This window comes from Lepidochelys olivacea (assembly GCF_965140295.1).
Source record: "Lepidochelys olivacea isolate rLepOli2 genome assembly, chromosome: 3".
Lineage (NCBI taxonomy): Eukaryota > Metazoa > Chordata > Testudines > Cheloniidae > Lepidochelys > Lepidochelys olivacea.
Genome location: NC_140413.1, coordinates 18,780,189 through 18,803,942, shown reverse-complemented (window position 1 = coordinate 18,803,942; position 23,754 = coordinate 18,780,189). Strand labels below are relative to the sequence as shown.

The 23,754-nt window shown below is 43.6% G+C and overlaps 1 protein-coding gene across 6 annotated transcripts in view; it reads left to right on the top strand.

The window, feature by feature from the left end:
- The window catches only part of KLHL29 (kelch like family member 29), a 605,712-nt gene that overhangs the window by 363,017 nt on the left and 218,941 nt on the right, over positions 1-23,754 (top strand). For all 6 annotated transcript variants that reach the window (XM_084623316.1, XM_084623313.1, XM_084623312.1 and 3 more), the window contains 2 exons: positions 4,072-4,213; positions 10,408-10,947. In XM_084623316.1, the coding sequence (XP_084479442.1) occupies positions 4,072-4,213; positions 10,408-10,947 (682 nt within the window). The remainder of the gene's footprint in view (positions 1-4,071; positions 4,214-10,407; positions 10,948-23,754) is intronic.

The following is a 23,754-nucleotide window of genomic DNA, read 5'->3' as shown; positions in this document are numbered from 1 at the left end:
CTATGCACAACGAGCATAATGCAAGCCATTTTTTAGTCATTTGTGTTATACATGAGAAGCCTGAAATGAGTACTTTTGTGCCCCCACACACACATAACCAAAGTCCCTGTGTCTGATAATATTGGAAATAATTAATCTTTCCAAATATGCAAAACAGTAATTTCTGCAATCAAGTCAGAGACATGTAACACTTGTAATGTAAACCTTTGTACAGTGAGAAAAATAACCTGGAATTTAGAGCAGAGTCTAGAAATACAGTAAATATCAGGAAGTTTTGTAAGCTGCTTTCACCTGTGTCCGTCTAGTATTGTCTAAATTATGCCTTATTAGGGCTTGTTGTGATTTCAGACCAACAATTTGTAGCTGTTTCTGGTCAAATAAATACAAGCTTAAGAGTTCAGTTTGAAATCAATGTGCTGGACTTTTGCATTTAAATCCACTGAGCCGTTAAGAAACAGGATTTGTGAACAGGATTTGTGAAAACGCACTCTTGAAAAAGTTCTAATATCTTGCTAAGCAGAATAGATTTATTACTGTAGCAAACCAGCAGGGTTCTTCCCATTGTGGTCATGCTTTTTTGTTTCCTTTGGCCTAAGGAAGTGTCTTTCCTACATTTCATAGTTATAATTAGAAATAGGCTTGAGCCTAGGCTTGGAGTTTGGGTCCAGATGCAAATGCAGATTTTCCTAAATTTCAGGTGTGTTTGGATTTAGTGCTGTGGTTTGATCTGCTGGAGAGACCGCCTTAAGCTGTGAAGTTTGGGGCTGAATTTTCCCAGTGTTTGGTAGGGGATTGGACCTAGTGCTCTATTTTCAACCCACTTCTGGATATACTGTGTGGGTTCTGCTACAGTTATGGCATAAGTGTAGCCCTGTATCCTTCAGGATGCTGATATAATTTCATCTGCCTTTAGATCTACTCCACTATTTATTATAAAACAATTTTAGAGGTGTAAGGTTGGTGACAAAAGTTGGTGTGATAAGGTCTGATGGTTACTTCATTATGTTCTGCACCTCTTGATGATGTTATTACAGTTAATTTTTTTAAATGGTTTATAAACACTTCAGCCAGCCTCAGTACTTACAACAAAGAAGCACAGCACACAGCTGCCAAAATTAAAATAGGAGCACTTAGAAAGATGCCACAGATGGACTGTGTCATATATGGGGGTTGAATATGAATGCTGAGTTCCTTCTGGAAAAGGTCTTGCCTCCTACCCTCTGTTGATTATATGTTGCATTTGCTGCTATAGAACATAGTTGTGGTGTAAATATAAAAGGTACAGGAGAATGAATCCCACCCAATTTGCTGGCAGGGAACAACAGTGTTGCATTTCTTCTACCCCCAGTTTTCAGGCCTGAGGAGGGCAGGACGGCAGTGCTTGGTGTGGTATGCTGCAGTGCTCCATCACCTGTGTAGAATGGCTTGGCAGCAGTTGAGTGGTGCAGCTGTTGAGCGGCACAGCTGCACACAGAGAATCGTGTCCGGAGAACAGCTGGTCAAAAAAAAGAAAAAAAAACACACATTTTTCCCCCTGTGAAAAATTTCTAACAGATTTTCATTTGAAATTTTTCACTTGAGATTTTTCACAGGCAAATTTCCAAACTGAAAAATGTTCAAAATTCTGATTGTCACCCTCCCTCTCCTTTTTTTGCCACTGAATTACAGTATAATAGAATTAATGCTATCTAGAGGGTTTTTTCCCCTCACTTTTTCCTCTTTCTCTTTGTTATTTCCTCCTGTTGACATTTTCCAAAGTCAAAAATGTTTTGAAATGTTACAGAAGGAAAAAAATGTGAAAAAAACCAACAAAACCAAAGCCTGGGCGTTATTCATTTTATTGCGCTTTGTGGGAATAATGGGGAAGGCAGAAGGCAGGGAAAGTGGTAAAAACAAAAAATTGAAAATGTAATTACTGATTGGCGGGGGAGAGGGGGAATTCAATTAGAAACCAAATCTTCATCACTTCCCATAAAAAATCATCAAAAATGACATTTTCATAGGAAAAAAGTACAGTTTTAACTAAAAAATGTTTCTCTGGAGGAGGAGTGTTGATGTAGCCATATCGGTCCCAGGGTATTAGAGAGACAAGGTGGGTGAGGTAGTATCTTTTATTGGACCAAATTCTGTTGGTGAGAGAGACAAGCTTTCAAGTTTATACAGAGATCTAATTCAGGTGAGCTCTCTCACCAACAGAAATTGATCAAGTAAAAAATACTACCTCACCACCCTGTCTCTCTCACGGAGCCTCTACCAGCTATACTGTGCTAGCAGCTGACCAGCAGGGAGAGCAGCACAGAGAAGGCTGTTTCCCTTCCGGCAGACTCAGGGGAGGGAGAGGTTCTGGCTACTGGTTCTAGCTCTCCCCACTGCTCTAGGAGAAAGAAGGAGAACCCCTGGCACCTTCTAAAGCTTGAGGGATAAAGGTGCTATTGGTGAGGGGCTGGAGATTAAGAGGAAGCAGAGCCTAGAGGTGAAATGAGGGAGTCAGAGGGGTTTGGGGTGAAAACAGGGAGAAACGTTAGCTAGAAAGATGGGGAACAGAGGTAGGGTGACCATATATCCGAAAGAGAAAACAGGACACCATGGAGGCTAGTCCGAGTGCCTGCCCCCCACTCATGAGAGGTTGCTGCTCTCCTGACCCCCCCGCAAAAAGGCTGGGGCTGGCGTCACTGTTCACTCAAGTCCTGCCTGCCCCCGCCGGAGCCTTGCTTCCCCTACCTGTGCAGGGCTGGCATTGCCACTCCCCCCCGCCCCCCACTGATCAAGCTGGCAAGAGCAAATGTGACAAATGCCCACTTTTGCCAAAAAAATCAGGGCAGCCAGGAGAGGGTTTAAAAAAGGGACTGTCCTGGCGAAAACAGGACATATGATCACCCTAGGCAGAGGGACACTCAGAGGTAGGGGGGCTAGTGAGAAATCTGATCGATTTGGAGTGGAAGGAGAACTACCGATGGACTTGGTGGAGAAGCAGATGTATTTTGAGGGGCTGGAGACGGGGGAGTTGATGGGTCTGATAGAGGGGAATTGAGGTTCTGCGGAGGTCAAAGGGATTTGCAGTTCTGACAGAACTCGCAACTGGGACAGCAGCACCAAGAGCATTTATAGAGCCAGCTTCTTGTCCCTCAGTTTTGGGGTCAAATTACTCCTCTGAACATAGGGCAACAAGTGGTCAACCTGGCAGACAGGACTTATATGCTTGAGGGCTCTAAATATTGTTTCCTCAATGCTCAATCACTCCTAATCGGCAGCTTGTTCCATTTGTTTTATGGTTGCTAGTACCAGTAAACACTTTTAATCCCACAGCAATGAAATAGGCTGCAGTTCTAGAAAAACTGGACCTGCTGGAGCACTCAAAGGCGTCTTTTCAGTAAGATCATGAGTTGTTTGGGAAGAACCAATGGGTGCCTAGCTGAACATTTAATCCTGTATGATTGTTTACATGATTGTCATTCTGATTATGCCCCCCTCCATGATTAGTGAGCCTTGCTCCTTTCAGTACTTTACAGTTATGTTAACAGCTCTGAAGAACTGCCAGCGTAGCCACTTTAGCAGCAGACAAGTTACACTGTGCTTTTTTTATTATTATTAGTGTTCAATTTTAGGGGTTGCCAGACACTAAATACTAAGTCTTCTCTTTACAGGGCAACAGTAATTTGTCCTACAGTTGTAAAGTAGCTCTTTTTTTTTTCTCCCGCATCCTGCTAAACAAAAACTCACTTTTTTTTAAAAGACCGAGCAAATAGAAAATGGTTCCATTTTTTATATAAACTGTGATTATATGAACAGATATTATCAAGGTTAAAAAAAAGAATGCAGAGCAATTTATTTATGAAAATCCTGAGTTTTTTTGTTAATGATGGTTCTGTTAAATTTTTCCAGAAATATTTTTTCAAATGCTATTCGTATTGCGGTACCGACATTTAGTGCAAGTCTGTGTAAAAATGATATTTAAAGATCTTAAGCTATATTCTTGTGCTACAACAATAAATGCTGCTAGCTTTCAGGTACAATTATTATTCTGTTTATTCTTAACATTTTTGTTCCATGTATTCTCTCTCTTTCTGGTAGACGCCTTGCATTTCCAAGACTGAAAATCAGCCTCAAGGACTTGCAACTAGTGTTAGGTGGGGACAGACACCCATCAATCAGTCTACACCCTGGGACACAGATGAACCACCCTCTAAACAGATGAGGGAGAATGAAAACCCAGGTATGTTTTTAATCTTATTTGTAATTCTACAAGGGAAAATAGTTCAAAGCGAATTCAATACACTATCTCCAATTACCTCTCTAAATTAGACTTTATTGTAAGTCCTTTATATATATATATCGTGTGGCAAAGTACCTCGTTCTCCTCAGCAGACTCAGTCCTTTTTAGCCTTGGAGACACCAGCTTGGGCAAGGCAAATCCTTACAGGTAGCACAGGGTCCGGTTATTCTTTTCCCTGATCAGTCCCTTGTGTTTGTTTTCCTTCCCTTCTGGGGCGGGGGAGTGTAGCCTCCCTTCCTCAAAGGGTTCGGTGTCTTGCTGCCCTTAGCCTACTGGCAGCTTCCCTTCTTCTCTCACTCTCTCCTCCTCTCCTTCCACGCCAGGGAGGGTTTAAAAAGGTCTCCACCAGTTGGAGCCAGCTGAACCTAATTAGCTCCCTAGCAACCCCTTTTCCAGCTGAACCTTATTTCCTGGTGGTTATCTCCTCATTGGACAGGGAGAAACTTTTTAATCCCCTGGGACTAATTACTACCCCTCCCTCTTTCGTAGCTGTTTGTCATGGGTTTACCACATACCTCCCCTCCCCCGCTCAACACTACGGGGTTGGGCTACTTGGGTCGGAAAGCAGTGCACTCTCGATAGGCCATCCACATTGCCATGTCGGATTCCAGACCTATGTTGTACTGTGAAGTGGAAGGGTTGAAGTGACAGGAACCATCTCGTTACTATCGCATTTTTGTCTTTGTTTTGGTGCATCCACTGCAGAGGGGCATAGTCCGTGACAAGAGTAAACCTCTGTCCTAGTAGATAGTAGCGTAGGCTTTCTATGGCCCATTTTACCGCCAGGCATTCCTTTTCCACTACGGCGTACTTCTGTTCCCTAGGCAGGAGCATCCTACTGAGGAAGAAGACAGGGTGTTCGTCATCCCCGACCATTTGTGAAAGTACGGCCCCCAACCCTACTTCAGAGGCGTCGGTTTGCAGGATAAACTCCTTCCCTCAGTCTGGGGCTACAAGTACGGGGTCTGTGCACAGGGCCGTCTTTAGATCCGCAAAAGCGCCTTCAGCCGCGGTAGACCAACTTATTATGTCTGGGCCCCTAGCTTTTCTTAGGTCCGTTAATGGGCATGTCCTGGTGGAGAAGTGGGGAATGAACCGTCTATAGTACCCCACTAGTCCCAGGAAGGCTCAGACCTGTTTTTTCCGGAGGGGTTGGGGCCACTTCTGTATAGCTTCTGACTTGTTGAGTTGGGGCTTCACCATGCCCCTCCCCACTATATACCCGAGGTACTTGGCCTCAGCTAACCCAATCGAACATTTGGAGGGATTCGCTATCAACCCCGCCTTCCACAGGGTGTCCAGGACTGCTTCCACCTTCTCCAAGTGCATTTCCCAGTTGGGGCTATATATAATGATGTCGTTGAGATAGGCTTCCGCATACTTGCCATGGGGTCGCAACAGTTTGTCCATGAGCTATTGAAACGTAGCGGGAGCACCATGCAACCCAAAGGGGAGGACGGTGTACTGATACAGACCTTCTGAAGTTGCAAAGGCCATCTTTTCTTTGTCGGCCTTGGCCAGTGGGATCTGCCAATAGCCCTTGGTCAGGTCAAGGGTAGACATAAACCATGCTTTTTCCAGTCTGTCAATTAGCTCATCTATCCAGGGTATAGGGTGCGCATCAAATTGGGATACCTCATTCAACTTGCGGAAGTTGTTGCAGAACCTCATGCTGCCGTCTGGCTTAGGCACTAGTACCACGGGACTTGACCATTGGCTATGAGATTCTTCAGTGACTCCTAAGGTCAGCATTTTCTGGACCTCTGTCCTGATCTCTTCTCTTTTGGCCTCCGGGATCCGGTATGGCTTGATGTTCACTTTCACTCCAGGCTTTGTGAGGATGTGGTGGTGAACCTCAGTAGTCCTGCCTGGCTTTTCCGAGAACACATCCTGGTTGCGTTTGATCAGGCTGATCACTTCCGATCATTGTTCCGGAGTCAACTCCGGAGATATCCCCACCTGGTCGGGCTGGTTGCTTTTAGGGGATGGCGCCCCCAGTGAAACCACCGGAACTTCTCTATCCCACCAAGGTTTCAGCAGATATATACAGCAGATCTGCTCCAGCTTCCGGCGGCACGGCTGTCGGACCTTATAGTTGACTTCTTCTATAGCTTCTGTTATTTTGTATGGTCCCTGCCACCTGGCCAGGAGCTTGCTCTCCGCCGTGGGTATGAGCACCATTATCCGGTCTCTCACCTGGAACTTCCAGGTTGCCGCTTGGCAATTATAGTATGTCTGTTGTGCCTTCTCCATGTGTTCGTGTACAAGGGGGGCGACTTGGACTATCCTGTCTTTCATCTGTAACACATGTTCAACGACATTTCTCCCTGGGTTCGGCTGTTCTTCCCAGCCTTCTTTAGCCAGGTCCAGTATGCCTCTGGGGTGGTGACCGTATAACAGCTCGAAGGGGGAGAATCCCATGGAAGCCTGGGGTACTTCCCATATGGAACAGCAAGTAGGGCAGCAGAGCGTCCCACTCTTTCCCATTGTGACTAACCACTTTCCACAACATGTTCTTCAATGTCCTATTGAAGCGTCCGACAAGACCATCTGTCTGGGGATGGTAGACCAATGTCCTGAGAGTCTGTATGTGGAGCATTGTACATAGGTCATTCATCAGCTTAGACACAAAGGGGGTCCCTTGGTCCATCAGGATCTCCTTGGGTATCCCTACTCTGGAAAAAATCTGGAATAATTCTTTGGCTATGGTCTTGGTTAGGGCATTCCGCAGGGGTACGGCCTCGGGGTATCGGGTGGCATAATCTAATATTACCAGAATGTACTGGTGGCCCCTGGCTGACGTCTTCAATGGCCCTACTAGGTCCATAGTTATTTGCTCAAATGGGGTCTCAATAATTGATAGCGGTACCAAAGGGGCCCTTAAGTGTGGTCGGGGCCCATGTATCTGGCATTCCGGACAGGATGTACAATATCGTCAGACCGACACATAAATGCCAGGCCAAAAAAACCTCTGCAGGATCCAATCAAGGGTCTTATCGACCCCTAGGTGGCCCCACAAAAAATGGCTGTGGGCCAGATCCATCACACCCCTCTGATGCTTCTGAGGGACCAAGAGTTGTTCTATGACTTGCTCTTGGACCCGGACTACTCTGTATAGCAGATCGTTCTTAATCACATAACATGGCCCTGGGCCCTTAACTCTCTCCTCCATGGGGACCCCATTTACCTCGACTACTTCTTTATGAATATTGTTGTATATTGGATCATTGGCCTGATCCTGACCAAAATTCCTGAGTGCAATCCCCCTTTGTCTAGACTCAGGGAGGTCGACCACTGTCTCCCCTTCAGGGAAAGTCCCTGGGGAACCAGGTTCGGCAATAGGGTTGTTGATCGCCGGCCCAGTCCCGCTGTTGGTTGAGCCACCTCTTTCCCCTACTAGTGTAGACTTCTGGTATTGGGTCAGGATCTTTGTCCCCCTCCTTTTATCTTCCCTCCATTCCCTCCAAGTCTTCCGGGGCTTCCCCGGCGGGGAGAACAAATCCTGGCCAAATTCATGGAAGGCTGGTTGGGGGGGAGGGTTAACTAGCCGGGCCACCCCCTGGGTCCCAGAGTCATTATTTTCTTCTACCTTTTCCCGGGGAGTAGGCTATCAAATCCTGGGAAGTCTCGTCCAATAATGACTGGGTAGGGGAATTTCGGAACTACTCCCACCGTCACCTTAGTGGGATTTCCGTGAACTTCTTTTTTTACAGGGATGGTTGGGTAATAGTTGACATCCCCATGCACAGAGGATATCCCTGAGCGCTTGGCCCGGGATATTTGGTCCTCCCCTACCAGCTTCCCCGAGACCAACGTGATCGCACTCCCTGAGCCGACTAACGTGGTGGTCTCTATACCATTCATCTTAATGGGTCTAGTGTATCTATGAGGGACCATCGCAACCCCGACTAGTCTTATTAGATCACATGGTCCCCCTGTATCTCCCAATTCGCATTGCATGGGCTCTTCTAGATTCAGGCATTGGGCAGCGGTATGCCCTAATTTGCCACAGGCGTAACATCGGTACCCCGCTCAGGGTGCCCCCTATCTTTTGGGCTGCTGGGCTTTATCCCCCGAGTCTTTCTCCCGCAGTCCTCAAGTCACTCTGGGACCGCCAGCTGCTCTTCCTCTTCCTTCCTCCCTTCCGTTGTCCGGCCTGGTGCTAGGGCAAACCAGGGCCTCGGCGCGGAGACTTGTCTCCAATTCTGGTGCCTTCCTTCCCCGGTGATCCAAGAAAGTTCTTGGCCTGCTAAGTGCCTCTCTACGAGGGCAACTAGTTCATCATAGGAGGAGGGATCATTTTGACAGATCCATCCTCGTATGTCCAGCGGCAACCCCCTCATGTACCTGTCCAACACTAGGATTTCCACTACCTTGTCCGGCCCATGGGTCTTGGGGCGGAGCCACTTCCGGGCGAGATGGACTAAGTCAAAAAGATGGGACCTTAGCTCTTTGTTGTCCTGGTATCTCCACTCGTGGAAGCGCTGGGTCCTTATGGCCGGTGTCACACCTGACCTTGCCAGGATTTCCGCCTTCAACTGGGGGAAATCCATAGCTGCTTCCATGGTCATGTCGAAATAGGCCTTCTGGGCCTCCCCACACAGAAATGGAGCCAGAATCCCTGCCCACTGGTCTTGGGGCCAGGCCTCCCGTAGTGCCTTCTCTCGAACGCGAGGAGATATGCTTCTATATCGTCGTCTGTTGTCATCTTCTGTAAATAGTTGCTTGCCCGCAGCAGCCGGGTCCCTTGGGGTCCGTGTGTCAGGGCTTTCAACTGGTTCACTACTTCAGTCAGGGTGGCTCGATCGTGGGCCACCTGGTTCGTCAGTAATTAGTTCGTCTCCTGTTGGACATGTACTGCCTCTTGCTGGGTCACCATCTGTACCCGGTAGCTTCTTGTTGGGCCGCAGTGGCCTGTATCAGTGCCTTGACTACATCCTCCATTTTTTTTAAACCTGCCCTGAGATGGCTTGCCACCGAGCCTTACTCACTCACTCACTATCCCACTTCCAACACCACGTGTGGCTAAGTACCTTGTTCTCCTCAGCAGACTCAGTCCTTTTTAGCCTTGGAGACACCGGCTTGGGCAAGGCAAATCCTTACAGGTAGCACAGGATCCAGTTATTCCTTTTCCTGATCAGTCCCTTGTGTTTGTTTTCCTTTCCTTCTGGGGCGGGGGAGTGTAGCCTTCCTTCCTCAAAGGGTTCGGTGTCTTGCTTCCCTTAGCCTACTGGCAGCTTCCCTCCTTCTCTCATTCTCTCCTCCTCTCCTTCCATGCCGGGGGAGGGTTTAAAAAGGTCTCCACCAGTTGAAGCCAGCTGAACCTAATTAGCTCCCTAGGAACCCCTTTTCCAGCTGAACCTTATTTCCCGGTGGTTATCTCCTCATTGGACAGGGAGAAGCTTTTTAATCCCTTAGGACTAATTACTACTCCCTCCCTTTTTTGTAGCTGTTTGTCCTGCGTTTACCACTATCTATATATATACCGCAGCTGGATTTTTCTCTCTCATTGTAAAGACCCCCTCAAGATTCTTATACACCAGGGCTAATAGAAATGTATTAAGATGTCTGCAAGTTCATTATTGTGTTTTTCCCCTTCTCGGTTTTTGCCAGAGTAAAAGGCACTGGGTAGTACTTTAAGATCCCTTTTATGTCCAAAACTACCTGAAACGATTTCCAGCTTCCAGACGCACATTGTACATTGTGCAGCTATGCCAGATGCCTAATTACAACCTCTTTGTAGTGGCTGGAGCACTGCTATTACACATGCAGGGTGTTTGTCAGGGAGCCATGAACTCACGGTGGGAAAAGAGGTTAATTTTCTTGGAAGCATATACTTAAGCTGCATAAAGCACAAAATACATAAAATTGTAAACATGCTGCATGTTACCTGATCAGTATTTTAACAATTGCATTCACATCACTGCAGCAATTTTAGGCACTTATCAGTTTGGAATAGTTCCAGATCCTGTACCACTTTATATATTGTAAAGAAAAAAGAAACCTTAGGTGCTACTAAAAGGTTCATTTATGGGCAGCATTTACATAAAAGAAAGTTTGTGTGGGGTTGTTTTTTGTTTGTTTTTTGCCAAATTGTTCTTATTGCTAGCTTTTCTTTTTCCTCTGTGTCCCAGGTACAGCACCATGGGTTACAACAGTTGCAGCCGGTAGCCAGCCAACTCTTATAACTCATTCATATGGAATGACTCAGCCTCCAACCTTCAGCCCAGCAGTGAACGTCCAAGCCCCTGTCATTGGAGTTACACCCTCACTCCCTCCTCATGTTACCCCTCAGCTTCCATTAATGCCAGCTCATTATCAGCTTCAACAGCAGCCTTCACAGCCTCTGAATAACATGGTTGTGAACCTGCAAAGCCAGCCTTTGTACACTAACAGCCAGCCAATCATGTCCTCTATGACTGGGGTTGGTCAGGTGACTCACCCAGGCCACACTGCAGTAGGGAATGGTCATATGACTTGTCCTATTCTGCCTCCACCACCACCTGCTCTGCCTTCAGCTGCCCTACCCAATAGTGTTCCAGCTACCAATGGGCAGGCTGCTCCTCAGCTTCCTCCCAACCAGACGGGCAATCAGGAGACCACAAACGGGGTACAAATGCTACGGACTATTGGCGTTGGAAAGTACGAGTTCACAGACCCTTGGCATCCAAAAGGTAAGTCAGACTAGACCTCTTAATGTTGTTTTTGGTACATGGTGCCACAGTACATGGGCTCTCAGGAATGGATTAGGTCACCGAATTCAAGTTCTGCCAAGAAACCTGTAAAAGAGGCGCAGCCTAGCCAATAAAACCATCTTTACTGTTGATGTACTTGTGCCAGCACTCCAGCATCAGTTTCCTGTCTTGTGCGCTGCAGTAGCTTTTATGAATTAAAGATGACAAAACCAATTCTTAAGGAGAGAAAGAAAAGCTTAGCCTTTTTTTAGTATTGACTTTTAGGGTCCATCAAAGAATCTGGTATTCCACATCTCAAAGCACATGAGATAGCTGCTGTTCTGTGCTGCACAGTTTCTATGATTCCTTTTGAGATGTAATATATTTATTTATTTATAAGTCAGACCACTTTCTTCGGCTTGAGTTGAGCCTAAGTTACAAGAGTAAAAACTTTGTTTTCACCCTGTGCATTTCAAAGGGAACCAAACAAGTGAAAGTTACATTACTGGCTGGAGCCATAGAAAGCCAGGAAGTTCAGTGTTAAAGGTGAAGGTCTCTGCACTATCCACTTCATTGGGCTTAAGTGTTATAATAATCGATGAACAGTGGATCTTTAAAGGTTGATCCTTCCTGAAGAGCAGCTTCGAAACGTGCTACTATACTCAGGCACAATGGAATGTTATGTTCAGTTTCAGTCTGATACCAGACACTGGAATGTTGTTTTAATCTAGTCTCTGTTTCGTGATCGTTTTTATTTCACTTTTTGGGTTTTGCCCAGCTTTTAAAAATATCATTAATATGCCACATGTGAAGCTTAAACAAATTGTAGCTTAAAAAAACACAAACATCTACCTGTCAGCAAAATCTATTTAATTGATGCAAAAGACCACAAAGAATCCATTAGGTCAGTGGTGTTATTTTTATATTTGTATTTAGGCAAGGCCCATGTGTAAATTATGTACTCACTATGAGCTATTAAAGTCTATTGTGTACATCTGTATTAAGGCCAAGAGATCTTTATTAAAAATGATTAGCCCAATAACCCTTATTGCTTATTATATAAATTATATTTTGGCAAGTGCAAACCCTTACCAGCACCTCTTGAAAAGCCAGTACTGCACATGCTCAGCAGTTATTTTCCAAAGCAAAATATCTTGACTACTTTCCAGTTTTTCAGTCCCAAACTACCAAATACAACTAAACCCCATTGCAGGCTGTTGGCCTTCCTTATTTTTCTCTCCTGTAAAAGCTAAATGAGCTTTGAGTGACACAAATACAGACAAGCCGCTGAAAATTGGTGAACTGCTGTTTTGAGTGTTTTTTGTCAATTGTTTCCCTTAAAACAAATCCCTCTAGTCCAAGACCTTGTTTTCCTGGTTGGTTTTACATGTTATAAGCCACTGGGGGAAAAAGGGATTTCTAGACAAAAGCTGAGAGATTCTTAGCTGTGGTGGTTCTGTTAGACCCTTCTCTGTTATACTGACGCCATTCCTTTTCCGGAGCAGCGTTTCTCAACCTTTATGGCCCGTTACCTCAGTTTGCCAGACAAAGGGCGCTGTTACAGTACCGCGGCTGCAGCAGTACAGGTGCTTCGCTGCAGCTGTGCCGTGGTCGCACCACGATTTAGATGCCTCCCACGCCGACGGAAGGGATTTCCCCACCGATGGAGTTCATCCATCTCTCTGAAAGGCAGTAGCTAGAATTCTTCCATCGGCCGAGCTCTGTCCACGCTGGGAGTTAGGTTGACCTGACGACATCGCACGGAGCACGACATTTTTCACAGCCCTTAGCGACGTAGCTAGGTCGCTCTAATTTTTAAGTGTAGGCCAAGCCTAAGGCCCTGACTCAGCATGTGCCTAATTGTAAGTGCCTCGTTGTGTAGTCCCATTGAAATCAGTGGGATTGCTTACATGCCTAAAGTTAGACATATGCTTAAAAACCTTGCTTAATCAGTGCCAGTAGCTTCAGGTGTTCCAGATACAACCTACCACCAATACCAATTGTGGGCATTTAACTTGCAGTATAACTCTGACTGCTTCAAACCATAATCTAATCTCATGGTAGAAAATGTGTTATCATGGCAAGCTTTTAACATTGGTTTTCAAACTCTTGACTATCAATGATACTAAGACTGCTCCAAACTCTAGGCTTGCAAGTGTAAAAGTAGTCTCAGCTCTGTTGTGTGTTAGAACACAGACATATGAATGAGAGGCAGGAAAACAGTGGGATACTGAGTTCAGAGAAGCTAATAGTTAAGATGAGGAAAGGGTACAGAGAATGCTAGTCACACAAGGCCGAAGCAGAAGAACTTAGTACCCCTATGTGTGATTGGGAACCTTTGTTCCTAGGACATGTTCAGAAGCAGAATATGGAGAAAACCACCAATTCTAACCAGTGACAACTGCTAACAGATTAGCCCTGCTATTTTTCATAAATTGCTGGCTAGACAGCTGTTTTCCCAGGAATTAGATTTAACTAGCTTCTCTGCGTAGGGTCATCAGCAGCTAATTTATTCCCTGTCTTTTAATGGTAAAAAGAGACAATGAAGCATGCATATACAAATGCCTCAAAAGCAGAGCTTGTTTTACAAAAAAAGAAGAAGAAAATGGCATTTCTTCCTCCCCTTATAATCTTGAAAGCTTTTACTTATAAAACTCAATTTTGCTTGGCAAATCTAATGTCAAACAAGCATATACATTATTTGCTTTTTTAGAAAATAAAAAGGTGGGGAGCAGAACAGGGAGGGAAGGGAGAAGAAAACTGAGTTTTGAAACCCGACCTTAAAAACTTGCTGTGGTAGAGTAGGATTCGTATTGTAAACCATGCAGGATTGGATGTGGGTCATTTTTAAAAAAAAAAAATTGTTTTAATTTCTCCCCTAGAGGATTTAAGACTCTACAGCCCAATTGATTTCATGCTCTTACATGATAGACAGTTTGCTATCAGAGAAGGAATGGAAACACCATGTGATGATATCAAGCTGTTGAAACATTTAAAGTCAGAACTGGTTCTTTACCATTTTTCAAAAGACGTTCTCTCTTTTGGAGGGGAACCTTGATCAGGAGTATAATAAGATCTGCTGCAGACGGCCTTAGGATCTATCTTATTAAATTCCTGAGATTTTCTATTTTATTGTTTGACTTGACAGTCCAGACTTGCACAGGTCTGAATAATTACAGAACAATCCCCTAAGTGAAAGAACAGGTCTTGCCAGTCAGAATAAGGGGAGTACTGATATTTTTAGACTTCATTAGTGAACTGATTTGAAATTTCACATTTTGTTTCCTATAATTATGTTTCATTTGGCTGAGTTGTATTCCTGTTGGGGCCAAATTAAAATGCATTCACTCAAAACTGTGTTTCTTAATTGGCAACTTTTATTTAAAGCTAAACAAATAAATTACAAAAAATTAAGGGCACGGTTGATATGCTGTTTCATTTGCAATAGGTCAAAGTGATCTTCTGTAATGTATGACTGAAGAAGCCAAATCATTTATGTGGTTTCTTGAATGTTCACAAGAATTGTTACATACAGCAGATTTTCTCTCTATTTACGGTGTTTACATCGCAATCCTGCGATGTTTACTCAAGCAAGTACTCCCTTTAATTGTAATGTGACTTCTTGCATAAATAAAGATTTACTCACATGAGTCAGGGTTGCAGGATTGGCCTCTAAATCTTTCTTCCTAACTGGGCTGTGGGAGGAGATCCTCTGAGGGTTTTTTGTTGCTTGTTTTTGTAACGTATTAAATACGATTTTTTTTATATTTAGCCTCATTAATCAAATGGATTTCATAATTACAAAGCATCTAAATTATGGGAAAAGTAAATAGTATTTTAAAAATGATAATTGCTTTTATGCACCATGTGTGAAGAAGTGTATCTCTGTGCTTCGTGAAATGTGTAGGATCTATTATCATACATGATCAACAGTAGTACTGAGATGTGACTGGTTTAGACAGTAGCTGCCTTTGGGCTGAATTTACAGTAGCATTTCTAGCTGTCATCCAAAGCCATGTCACCTTAATACAGAAATGTCACACAAATATTTTAACACAGAATTAGCTATTGCACTCCATCCTTGTTTCAAGTCCTGTTCTGTCTTGGAAAGGTAAGTGTCATGGGAATTAGAAAGGAAAGTATATTCAGAACTATGCGCTGAGGATGCATCCGATGAAGTGAGCTGTAGCTCACGAAAGCTTATGCTCAAATAAATGTATTAGTCTCTAAGATGCCACAACTACTCCTTTTCTTTTTGAGGATCTACTGAAGCTCACATAAATAAATGTGTATATGCTTGCTTTAGAATATGAAATTATAGTGAGGCAAGAAGAATGTTCAAGTACAATTTTAGTATTTTGGGGCTAGATTGTCACTTGCCCAGCCCACCTGCCTTAATGAGTAAAGGCCCTTTACTCCCTCACACAGGCTACCTGCATTGCAGTTCATAGGACAATGGAGGAGAGCAACCTCTTCAGGGCTGCTATTTCACCTTCTGCAGCATTGAGCCTGGAGTGGGTCAGAGCACAGCTAAGCCAGCATGTGGGATGGGTGAAAGTAATATGTATCAGATAAAGGACTGGAACAGATTACATCCTTTAGGGAGTAATGGAAGAACTAGGTACCAAACTGAGATTGAGTCCTCATGGGCCAGGACAACCACATGCTTCCTTTTACTGAGGGCCTGTGGAAAATCCACAGAAAGCCCTGCCATGTGTACTGTATTAAAATTCCAAGACCAGCTCTGAGAACTTCTCTCAATATGAAAAAGTGTATTTTTAAAGCAATTTGATATAACGTCAACCATGGAGGCTAACAAGGTTCTGTACTGCAGTGCTTTCCCCTGCAATTTATAATTAGTCTTGAGAGGCTTTGGTTTAATTTATGGATTTTGATGGATAATATTGCTGTTTATTTCCAAGTATTTTTCTTTTATATTTTATTGGTTGTATTGGTTTTTTAACTAGCAAGGAAAATAGATCAGATGCTAATTGTGGTTCAGAAAGAAATAACTGTAGAAGTCATCACAGATAAAGAAATAAAATCTGAGCATTTACTAATTTCTCAACACTTCATATTCAAGCATTATCAAACATCATGAAGTAAAACCAAGGTGATGCCTACAAAGGAATACTGTTGCACCATCACTGACCTAATCAAAGGGAACATTTATACTCTTCACCCTTGACCTTGTTACACTGGAACTCTCATTAGCCTTCAAATATTACTAAATGTTTTCTTCTTTGTAAATGTTGACTTGGTACAACACAGGGTTTTGTTGATAATCATCCATTTCTCTTTCTATGCAAAAAAAAATTGTTTACTGATTTAGGGCTTATTTTTAAAGGGTCTTCAACTTGACCTGCAGTTTTGTGACTGTAACTAATTCTGGGCAGAAAATTGTTTGGGAAAATTATCTGCAGGTGCAAAACCTAACTTTTAGCCCTCTAACTACCTAAAAGAAAGCAGGATCCTGTGGTTAAGGCTTTGGATTGAGACACAGAAGATCTGGATTCAATTTTTGACTTTGCCACAGACTACTTGTGTGGCCTTGGACAAGTCATTTATTCTGTGTGTCACACTTCCCTATTTGTATAATTATGATGATAATAAATCCTCTCTAATCTCCTTCATCTGTTTTGTCTATTTAGTGTAAACACTTCAGGGTAGTAAACAAACTCTGTGTGTTTGTAAGTGCCTAGGACATTGATGTCTTGATCTTGTTAGGCCAAAATACAAATAAACAATAACCTGTAGGCTCAGTGTGGTAACTAGATATCAGCATTCTAGCACATTCACCCACTGTTTTTAACTCGCTAATAGCTGCATGTACAATATCAGACCCTTTAAAATATAATCTTTCCAAGATTAAATATAATGATTTTAGGGAAGCTTTAGGCACTCAGACACCACAGTAGTCAGCAGAACGAGGTTGCAATAATAATTTTCACCAATTCATGCTCCAGCAGAATTGTTTTCAAAGTTCACCACTGTATCTTAATGCCACCATGTGTCAATTCTTCACATACAGAGAGTTCTGAGTGGAATGGTCAAAGAGAATTTGTAAGAGTCCTAAAGCACTTACTGAATGCACAGTATAAAGGATAGGTATTTGATCTGTAGTCAGTTTTTTGTTTTTTTTTGATTGATAAACTGGCAATCCACAGCAAGTGCATGTCTTCTAATTTCTGAATTCCAGCCAGAACACAAGAATCTAATTGCTACAGTGTATTTTATTGGGACATTTACAAGTTAATTAATGAGAGTTGCCTAACTCTCTTAAAAGTAATCTGCTGCCTAATACCTTGTTTAATGCTACTTTTTAAAATAGAGTCATAGGTACCAGACCTGGTACTCTTGAGTTTACCTCCTTTTGAAAGTAATGTGTGACGAATCTTACCTTGCTTATGTCTTGTACTGGTAGGTGGTGTGGTTCCACCACTTTAAGACCCTGTCCGTGATAGGAATGGGGATATATTTTAAAATACGATTTTAAAAAAATCTGAACAATTGAAACAATTTCTCCCTGCTGAACTCCTTCAAACAATGGGCGGGGAGTAAGGCTTTGAATGCGGGAATTGGTTTCGAATATGGATGGCAAGTCAGTGTGGACCAGGTCTAACTATGGTTTTGTCCAAATGGTTTTGTCCAAAGTCCAAAATGGTTTTGAAAAACCACACTCAAGGTGAGGTTCCACAGAATATGGTTTCTGAATCCCTTTAGCCCTGCCCATGCCAATGTCAGCCAACTATTTTCAAAATAAATTTAGGGGGAGTCATGTCTGACCTTTGTTTAATTTTATTTTCAAATACTGCTTGCTCTGTAATTTGGTCCTGTCCATTCAGTACTGTAGCCACAAGGAACAAAGTATGGATTTTTTTTAGGTGTCCTCGTCGCCCTTTGGATTCACACCATGTGAGCACCAAATTCCCACGAATGATTTGCAAAATTCTTGTGCAGGCATTAATCATCATGCCTCGACTACTGCATTTTCCTCCTCTCTGGCCTTTCTGACACCCTGACTTCAGCCTCTTGAACCCATCAAAAACTCTGCTCCACAGTTCATTTGGACCATCTTAAAATCCCTTCATTGGCTCCCTGTATTTTCCCAAATCAAGTTCAGACTCTTTGCTCTTCCAGTCAAGACTCTTAAATTTATTTTCTAATTTCTCTTTTTTTTTCTCTTTATTTTCTAATATCTCCCTTTGTTCCCCCTCTTCCCTGCACTTCTGTCTTAAACTCGTGCCACTTATATGGATGTTCCATTTGTATCATTATATATGCCCACCTGTCTACCTGCTTTCATGCTATTCCGTACGCTTAGAACAATCTTCCTCAGGTTTTGCTTTGACTAAGGTAAACCACAAATTTCTGTCCGGAGCTTAGCTGTCCCTGGCGTTTCTCTCAGGATTTCCTCCCTTGCCACAGGAGCCACTTCCACTTCCACTATAACTTCTGAAGCACTTAGAGGACAGGAAAGTGATCAGGAGCAGTCAGCATGGATTCACCAAGGACAAGTCATGCCTGACTAATCTAATTGCCTTCTATGACGAGATAACTGGCTCTGTGGATGAGGGGAAAGTGGTGGACGTGTTGTTCCTTGACTTGAACAAAGCTTTTGACACTGTCTCCCACAGTATTCTTGTCAGCAAGTTAAAGAAGTATGGGATGGATGAATGGACTATAAGGTGGATAGAAAGTTGTCTAGATTGTCGGGCTCAGCGGGTAGTGGTCAATGGCTCCATGTCTAGTTGGCAGCAGGTATCAAGTGGAGTGCCCCAAGGGTCGGTCCTGGGGCCGGTTTTGTTCAATATCTTCATAAATGATCTGGAGGATGGTGTGTATTGCACCCTCAGCAAGTTTGCAGATGACACTAAACTGGGAGGAGAGGTAGATACGCTGGAGAGTAGGGATAGGATACAGAGGGCCCTAGACAAATTAGAGGATTGGGCAAAAAGAAATCTGATGAGGTTCAACAAGGACAAGTGCAGAGTCCTGCACTTAGGACAGAAGAATCCCATGTACCACTACACACTAGGGACCGAATGGCTCGGCAGCAGTTCTGCAGAAAAGGACCTAGGGGTTACAGCGGACAAGAAGCTGGATATGAATCAACAGTGTGCCCTTGTTGCCAAGAAGGCCAATGGCATTTTGGGATGTATATGTCGGGGCATAGCGAGCAGATCGAGGGATGTGATCGTTCCCCTCTATTCGACATTGGTGAGGCCTCATAGAATCATAGAATATCAGGGTTGGAAGGGACCCCAGAAGGTCATCTAGTCCAACCCCCTGCTCAAAGCAGGACCAATTCCCAGTTAAATCATCCCAGCCAGGGCTTTGTCAAGCCTGACCTTAAAAACCTCTAAGGAAGGAGATTCTACCACCTCCCTAGGTAACGCATTCCAGTGTTTCACCACCCTCTTAGTGAAAAAGTTTTTCCTAATATCCAATCTAAACCTCCCCCACTGCAACTTGAGACCATTACTCCTCGTTCTGTCATCTGCTACCATTGAGAACAGTCTAGAGCCATCCTCTTTGGAACCCCCTTTCAGGTAGTTGAAAGCATCTGGAGTACTGTGTCCAGTTTTGGGTCCCACACTACAAGAAGGATGTTGAAAAATTGGAAAGAGTCCAGCGGAGGGCAACAAAAATGATTAGGGGACTGGAACACATGACTTATGAGGAGAGGCTGAGGGAACTGGGATTGTTTAGTCTGCGGAAGAGAACAATGAGGGGGGATTTGATAGTTGCTTTCAACTACTTGAAAGGGGGTTCCAAAGAGGATGGATCTAGACTGTTCTCAGTGGTAGCTGATGACAGCACAAGGAGTAATGGTCTCAAGTTGCAGTGGGGGAGATTTAGGTTGGATATTAGGAAACACTTTTTCACTAGGAGGGTGGTGAAACACTGGAATGCGTTACCTTGGGAGGTGGTGGAATCTCCTTCCTTAGATATTTTTAAGGTCAGGCTTGACAAAGCCCTGGCTGGGATGATTTAATTGGGGATTGGTCCTGCGTTGAGCAGGGGGTTGGACTGGATGACCTCCTGAGGTCCCTTCCAACCCTGAGATTCTATGATATTCTATGATTCTTTAATTTTCTAGTAGCGTTAACAAGCTGCACCTGCATATACTGAGTCAGCAGAAATTCAGCCCCTTATCAGCTTGGTCTTAACTTGTGCAGATGGCATATCAAGCAGGTGGCGATTGTCAAATACACGGAAGCATCACAAACAGTGCTGGAGGATGCTCAAAAGATGTGGACGCTTGTATAGCAGAAGCCACTGCCATGTTCTGAGCCCTTCAGCAGCTTCTGTGGAGACTGTCACAGAGTCACAGGGTCTGGTCTATGCCTCAGCCTGTAACCTGTCTCCTGGGAGTGACCCCTCTAGTGTGCCAGACCCCAAGGACACATACACAATTCCACATGAGTAGGCTCACGGCCTCTAAGACTCGGAGATTGGGCCTTTGACACCAGTGATCCATGGCTCTCTCCATGGCTCACTGCAGCATTGCAGCCAAGCCAGACTCCTGTGGCTTCAGGGCACAATGCTCTCAGTGAGTATTTACAGTGACACAGGCAGGCTTTTCAAAATATGGTCCCCATTTATTAGACACCTGGCACACACAATCTGAAAGTCCTTAGGTTAGCCCAGAGAGGCAGAAGTTATGCCATAGTCCACCCTGTGCCATGATGAGTCAGCCAAGCAGTCATGGCCTCCATCTGCAGCTTTCTCTGACTTCCGCTTTCCCCTCCTCCATTTCCTTATCTGTCTTCCCAGGGTTTTCTGCTGTTAGGTGCTGATGGTTCATTCATTGGGGTGTCTCTTTGTCTTGCTGGATGCTCTGATTTAGGGTCAGTTTCAGACAGTTCTTTAACGACCTTACTTATTCCACCCAGACATACCTCATGCCTCCTGCGCTGTTTTAGCAGGAGACAATGTTTTTTAAAATGCGAAGTCCAGTGGGAAACTAAGGCACACATAGGGTTCATAAAAATATTTCAGAAAATTCTCAGTCACAAAAACATCATGACATGAAGCTTCCTGTGATGCTGCAGATTAGAACCATGTGTATGCCAACTGTATCATACGACAGTGAAATTTGGGTGTTGAGGAGGCTGAAGAGTGGTGGATTGACGATTCTCATCATCTTCAGCAAATGCGAGGTCAAGATCAGCAATGACAAACCCAGCAACCACCTCCATCACCTCTGGTTTGGTTTTGGCAGTTAGTTTTCCTGGTATGAACATACGTTTAGGATGGAAGACCAGCAGTTCACAAAGTGTATTTATGAAAGGATGCCATTTCACCCTTGGCAACCACATGGAAGTTTCACTGGCACAGTAAGACCACCAATAATGGACATAGACTGAACATCCAGCCAGAACATCTTAGCTAGAGATCAGTCTGGGCAGCACTCAGTCTGCAGGGAAGCTACATTCCTTTGGGATTTGTCTTGTTATGATAATGGTGGAGTCAACAGAAGAGCCCTGCCATCCTGTTACTATTCTCTGCTTTGTATTTTATCTGTATAGTGCATTACACATCTATGGTGCTACTGTGAGCACCACAATAAATATGTATACATACACACACATGCTGGAGATTCTGAAATGGGCTATCTTAGAAGAGAACCAGAGGCCTCTACACATGTGGATTTATTGACGTGCATATTTTGGGGGATCTCGCTCAAAATGTTTGGGAATATAGGACACCATTGGACACCCATCTGAAACAGAGCAGTGGCTGAACTTTCTCCAGAAGAAGTGGGGAGGAATTACTTCCTCCTTTTTATCAACCAGAACAAGAACAAGAAGGATTCTGTCCCATATTACATTGTTTTTAAAAGTCTCAACAGACTTGTGAAATAGAAACATTTCAGAACAGAAACAGTCCTCATCCTGCTGTGCCTTGAGATTACAGTGGAGGGCAACAAAAATGATTAGGGGACTGGAACACATGACTTATGAGGAGAGGCTGAGGGAACTGGGGATGTTTAGTCTACGGAAGAGAATAATGAGGGGGGATTTGATAGCTGCTTTCAACTACCTGAAAGGGGGTTCCAAAGAGGATGGATCTAGACTGTTCTCAGTGGTATCTGATGACAGCACAAGGAGTAATGGTCTCAAGTTGCAGTGGGGGAGATTTAGGTTGGATATTAGGAAACACTTTTTCACTAGGAGGGTGGTGAAACACTGGAATGCGTTACCTAGGGCGGTGGTGGAATCTCCTTCCTTAGAAGTTTTTAAGGTCAGGCTTGACAAAGCCCTGGCTGGGATGATTTAATTGGGGATGGGTCCTGCTTTGAGCAGGGGGTTGGACTAGATGACCTCCTGAGGTCCCTTCCAACCCTGATATTCTATGATTCTGTGATACAGATGATATGGTCTTCTAACCCTCAGAGAGACTGGGCTTTGAACAGCAGCTATTTTAAATAATACTAATACTGTAGGACTTATATAACATTTTACATCTTCAAAGCACTTGACAAACATTAATTTAAAAAATTAACTGCTTAACTGGAAATAATTGATGTTCAGGTTTTGTAAGACAAAAGGACACAAGGACCTTGTCTTAAGCAAAAGCAAGAGTAACCATTGTAAACTTAGATTTGGAATAAGGACATAGACAACTGCTCATTTCAAATGTTTTGTTGTGTGTTAGTTTGAGATCTTCTCATATGCGATGAAGTAATTACCGATTTCTGTTCTGTATGTTTAAAACCCAGAAAAATACATTTTCCAAAGTAGGAAATTCTTTGGACAGCAATCATAGTGGTTTGTGTAAGAGAATTCTTACCAGGTTTTTTCTGATGCATAGATTTTTCTGATGCATTTCTGTACATTTGCCACAAGGATGTGCAACTAAGTCCGCCATGTTGCAATATACGAGTTTAATGATCTGTGTAAACTTGTATTCAGTCTGTCTTCCCTTATGGGTATATTCAGAACCTGTTGTTGTGCTATTTATATATCTGAGGTTGACAACATGTCTATCTCCACCCTCTCCCTTCCCCCCATTCCCACGGACACCACACCATCTTTATGTTTGCAATTTAGAGCAATTGTTTTCCAAACTGGATGTTCTGGGAAGAGTGGAAACTAGGGTAAATTTAGCACAAGCAATGAAGTACATGAGATAGCAAGAATGATGCTTTTACATATATGAGTCCCTGGGCCAGAGCTGCACATAAAGCCTCTGCAATATTGCCTTCTATCAAAAGAGTTCAGAAGTCATAGCATATGTCAAAAGCAATTAGTTTTTCAAGTAAGAGCCTCACCTCTGTAGAGGAAAAATCCATGGAATGTTTTCTGGAGCCAGAGACTCAAGATAGTGCTTTGACTGAAAATACACGCATGCGCTTACCAAGACACAAAAATGCAGTGTATTACAGGGGTTGTTTATCTGATAAAGCCTAACACTAGTAAGATTTCCTTCCACTGAAGCTTAACTGAGTTCCATAGCTCTTGATAGAAGCACCATGTAAGCCTTTATATAATGCATCATTATTTTACCTTTTTGTGAAGACTGCCTTCTTGACACACCACGTGCAGCAATACAAACAAGTGAACTCAAGGCGTTATCAAAGATCCTTTAATTTACTTTCACGGTGGTAAAGTGGTACTGAGAATGCTTCCTGACTTTAAGAATAAAGTCAGTTCAGAATTTCACCAAAGCCAGGAAATCATTTTACCATTTCTTTTCCTGCCCAAACTCTTGGAATTAAAAGAAAGGCTTAAATTCATTGGATGTGAAGGAAATCCTTAGCTATTATTTCAATAAGACTTGATGGTCCTTAAAGTTAAA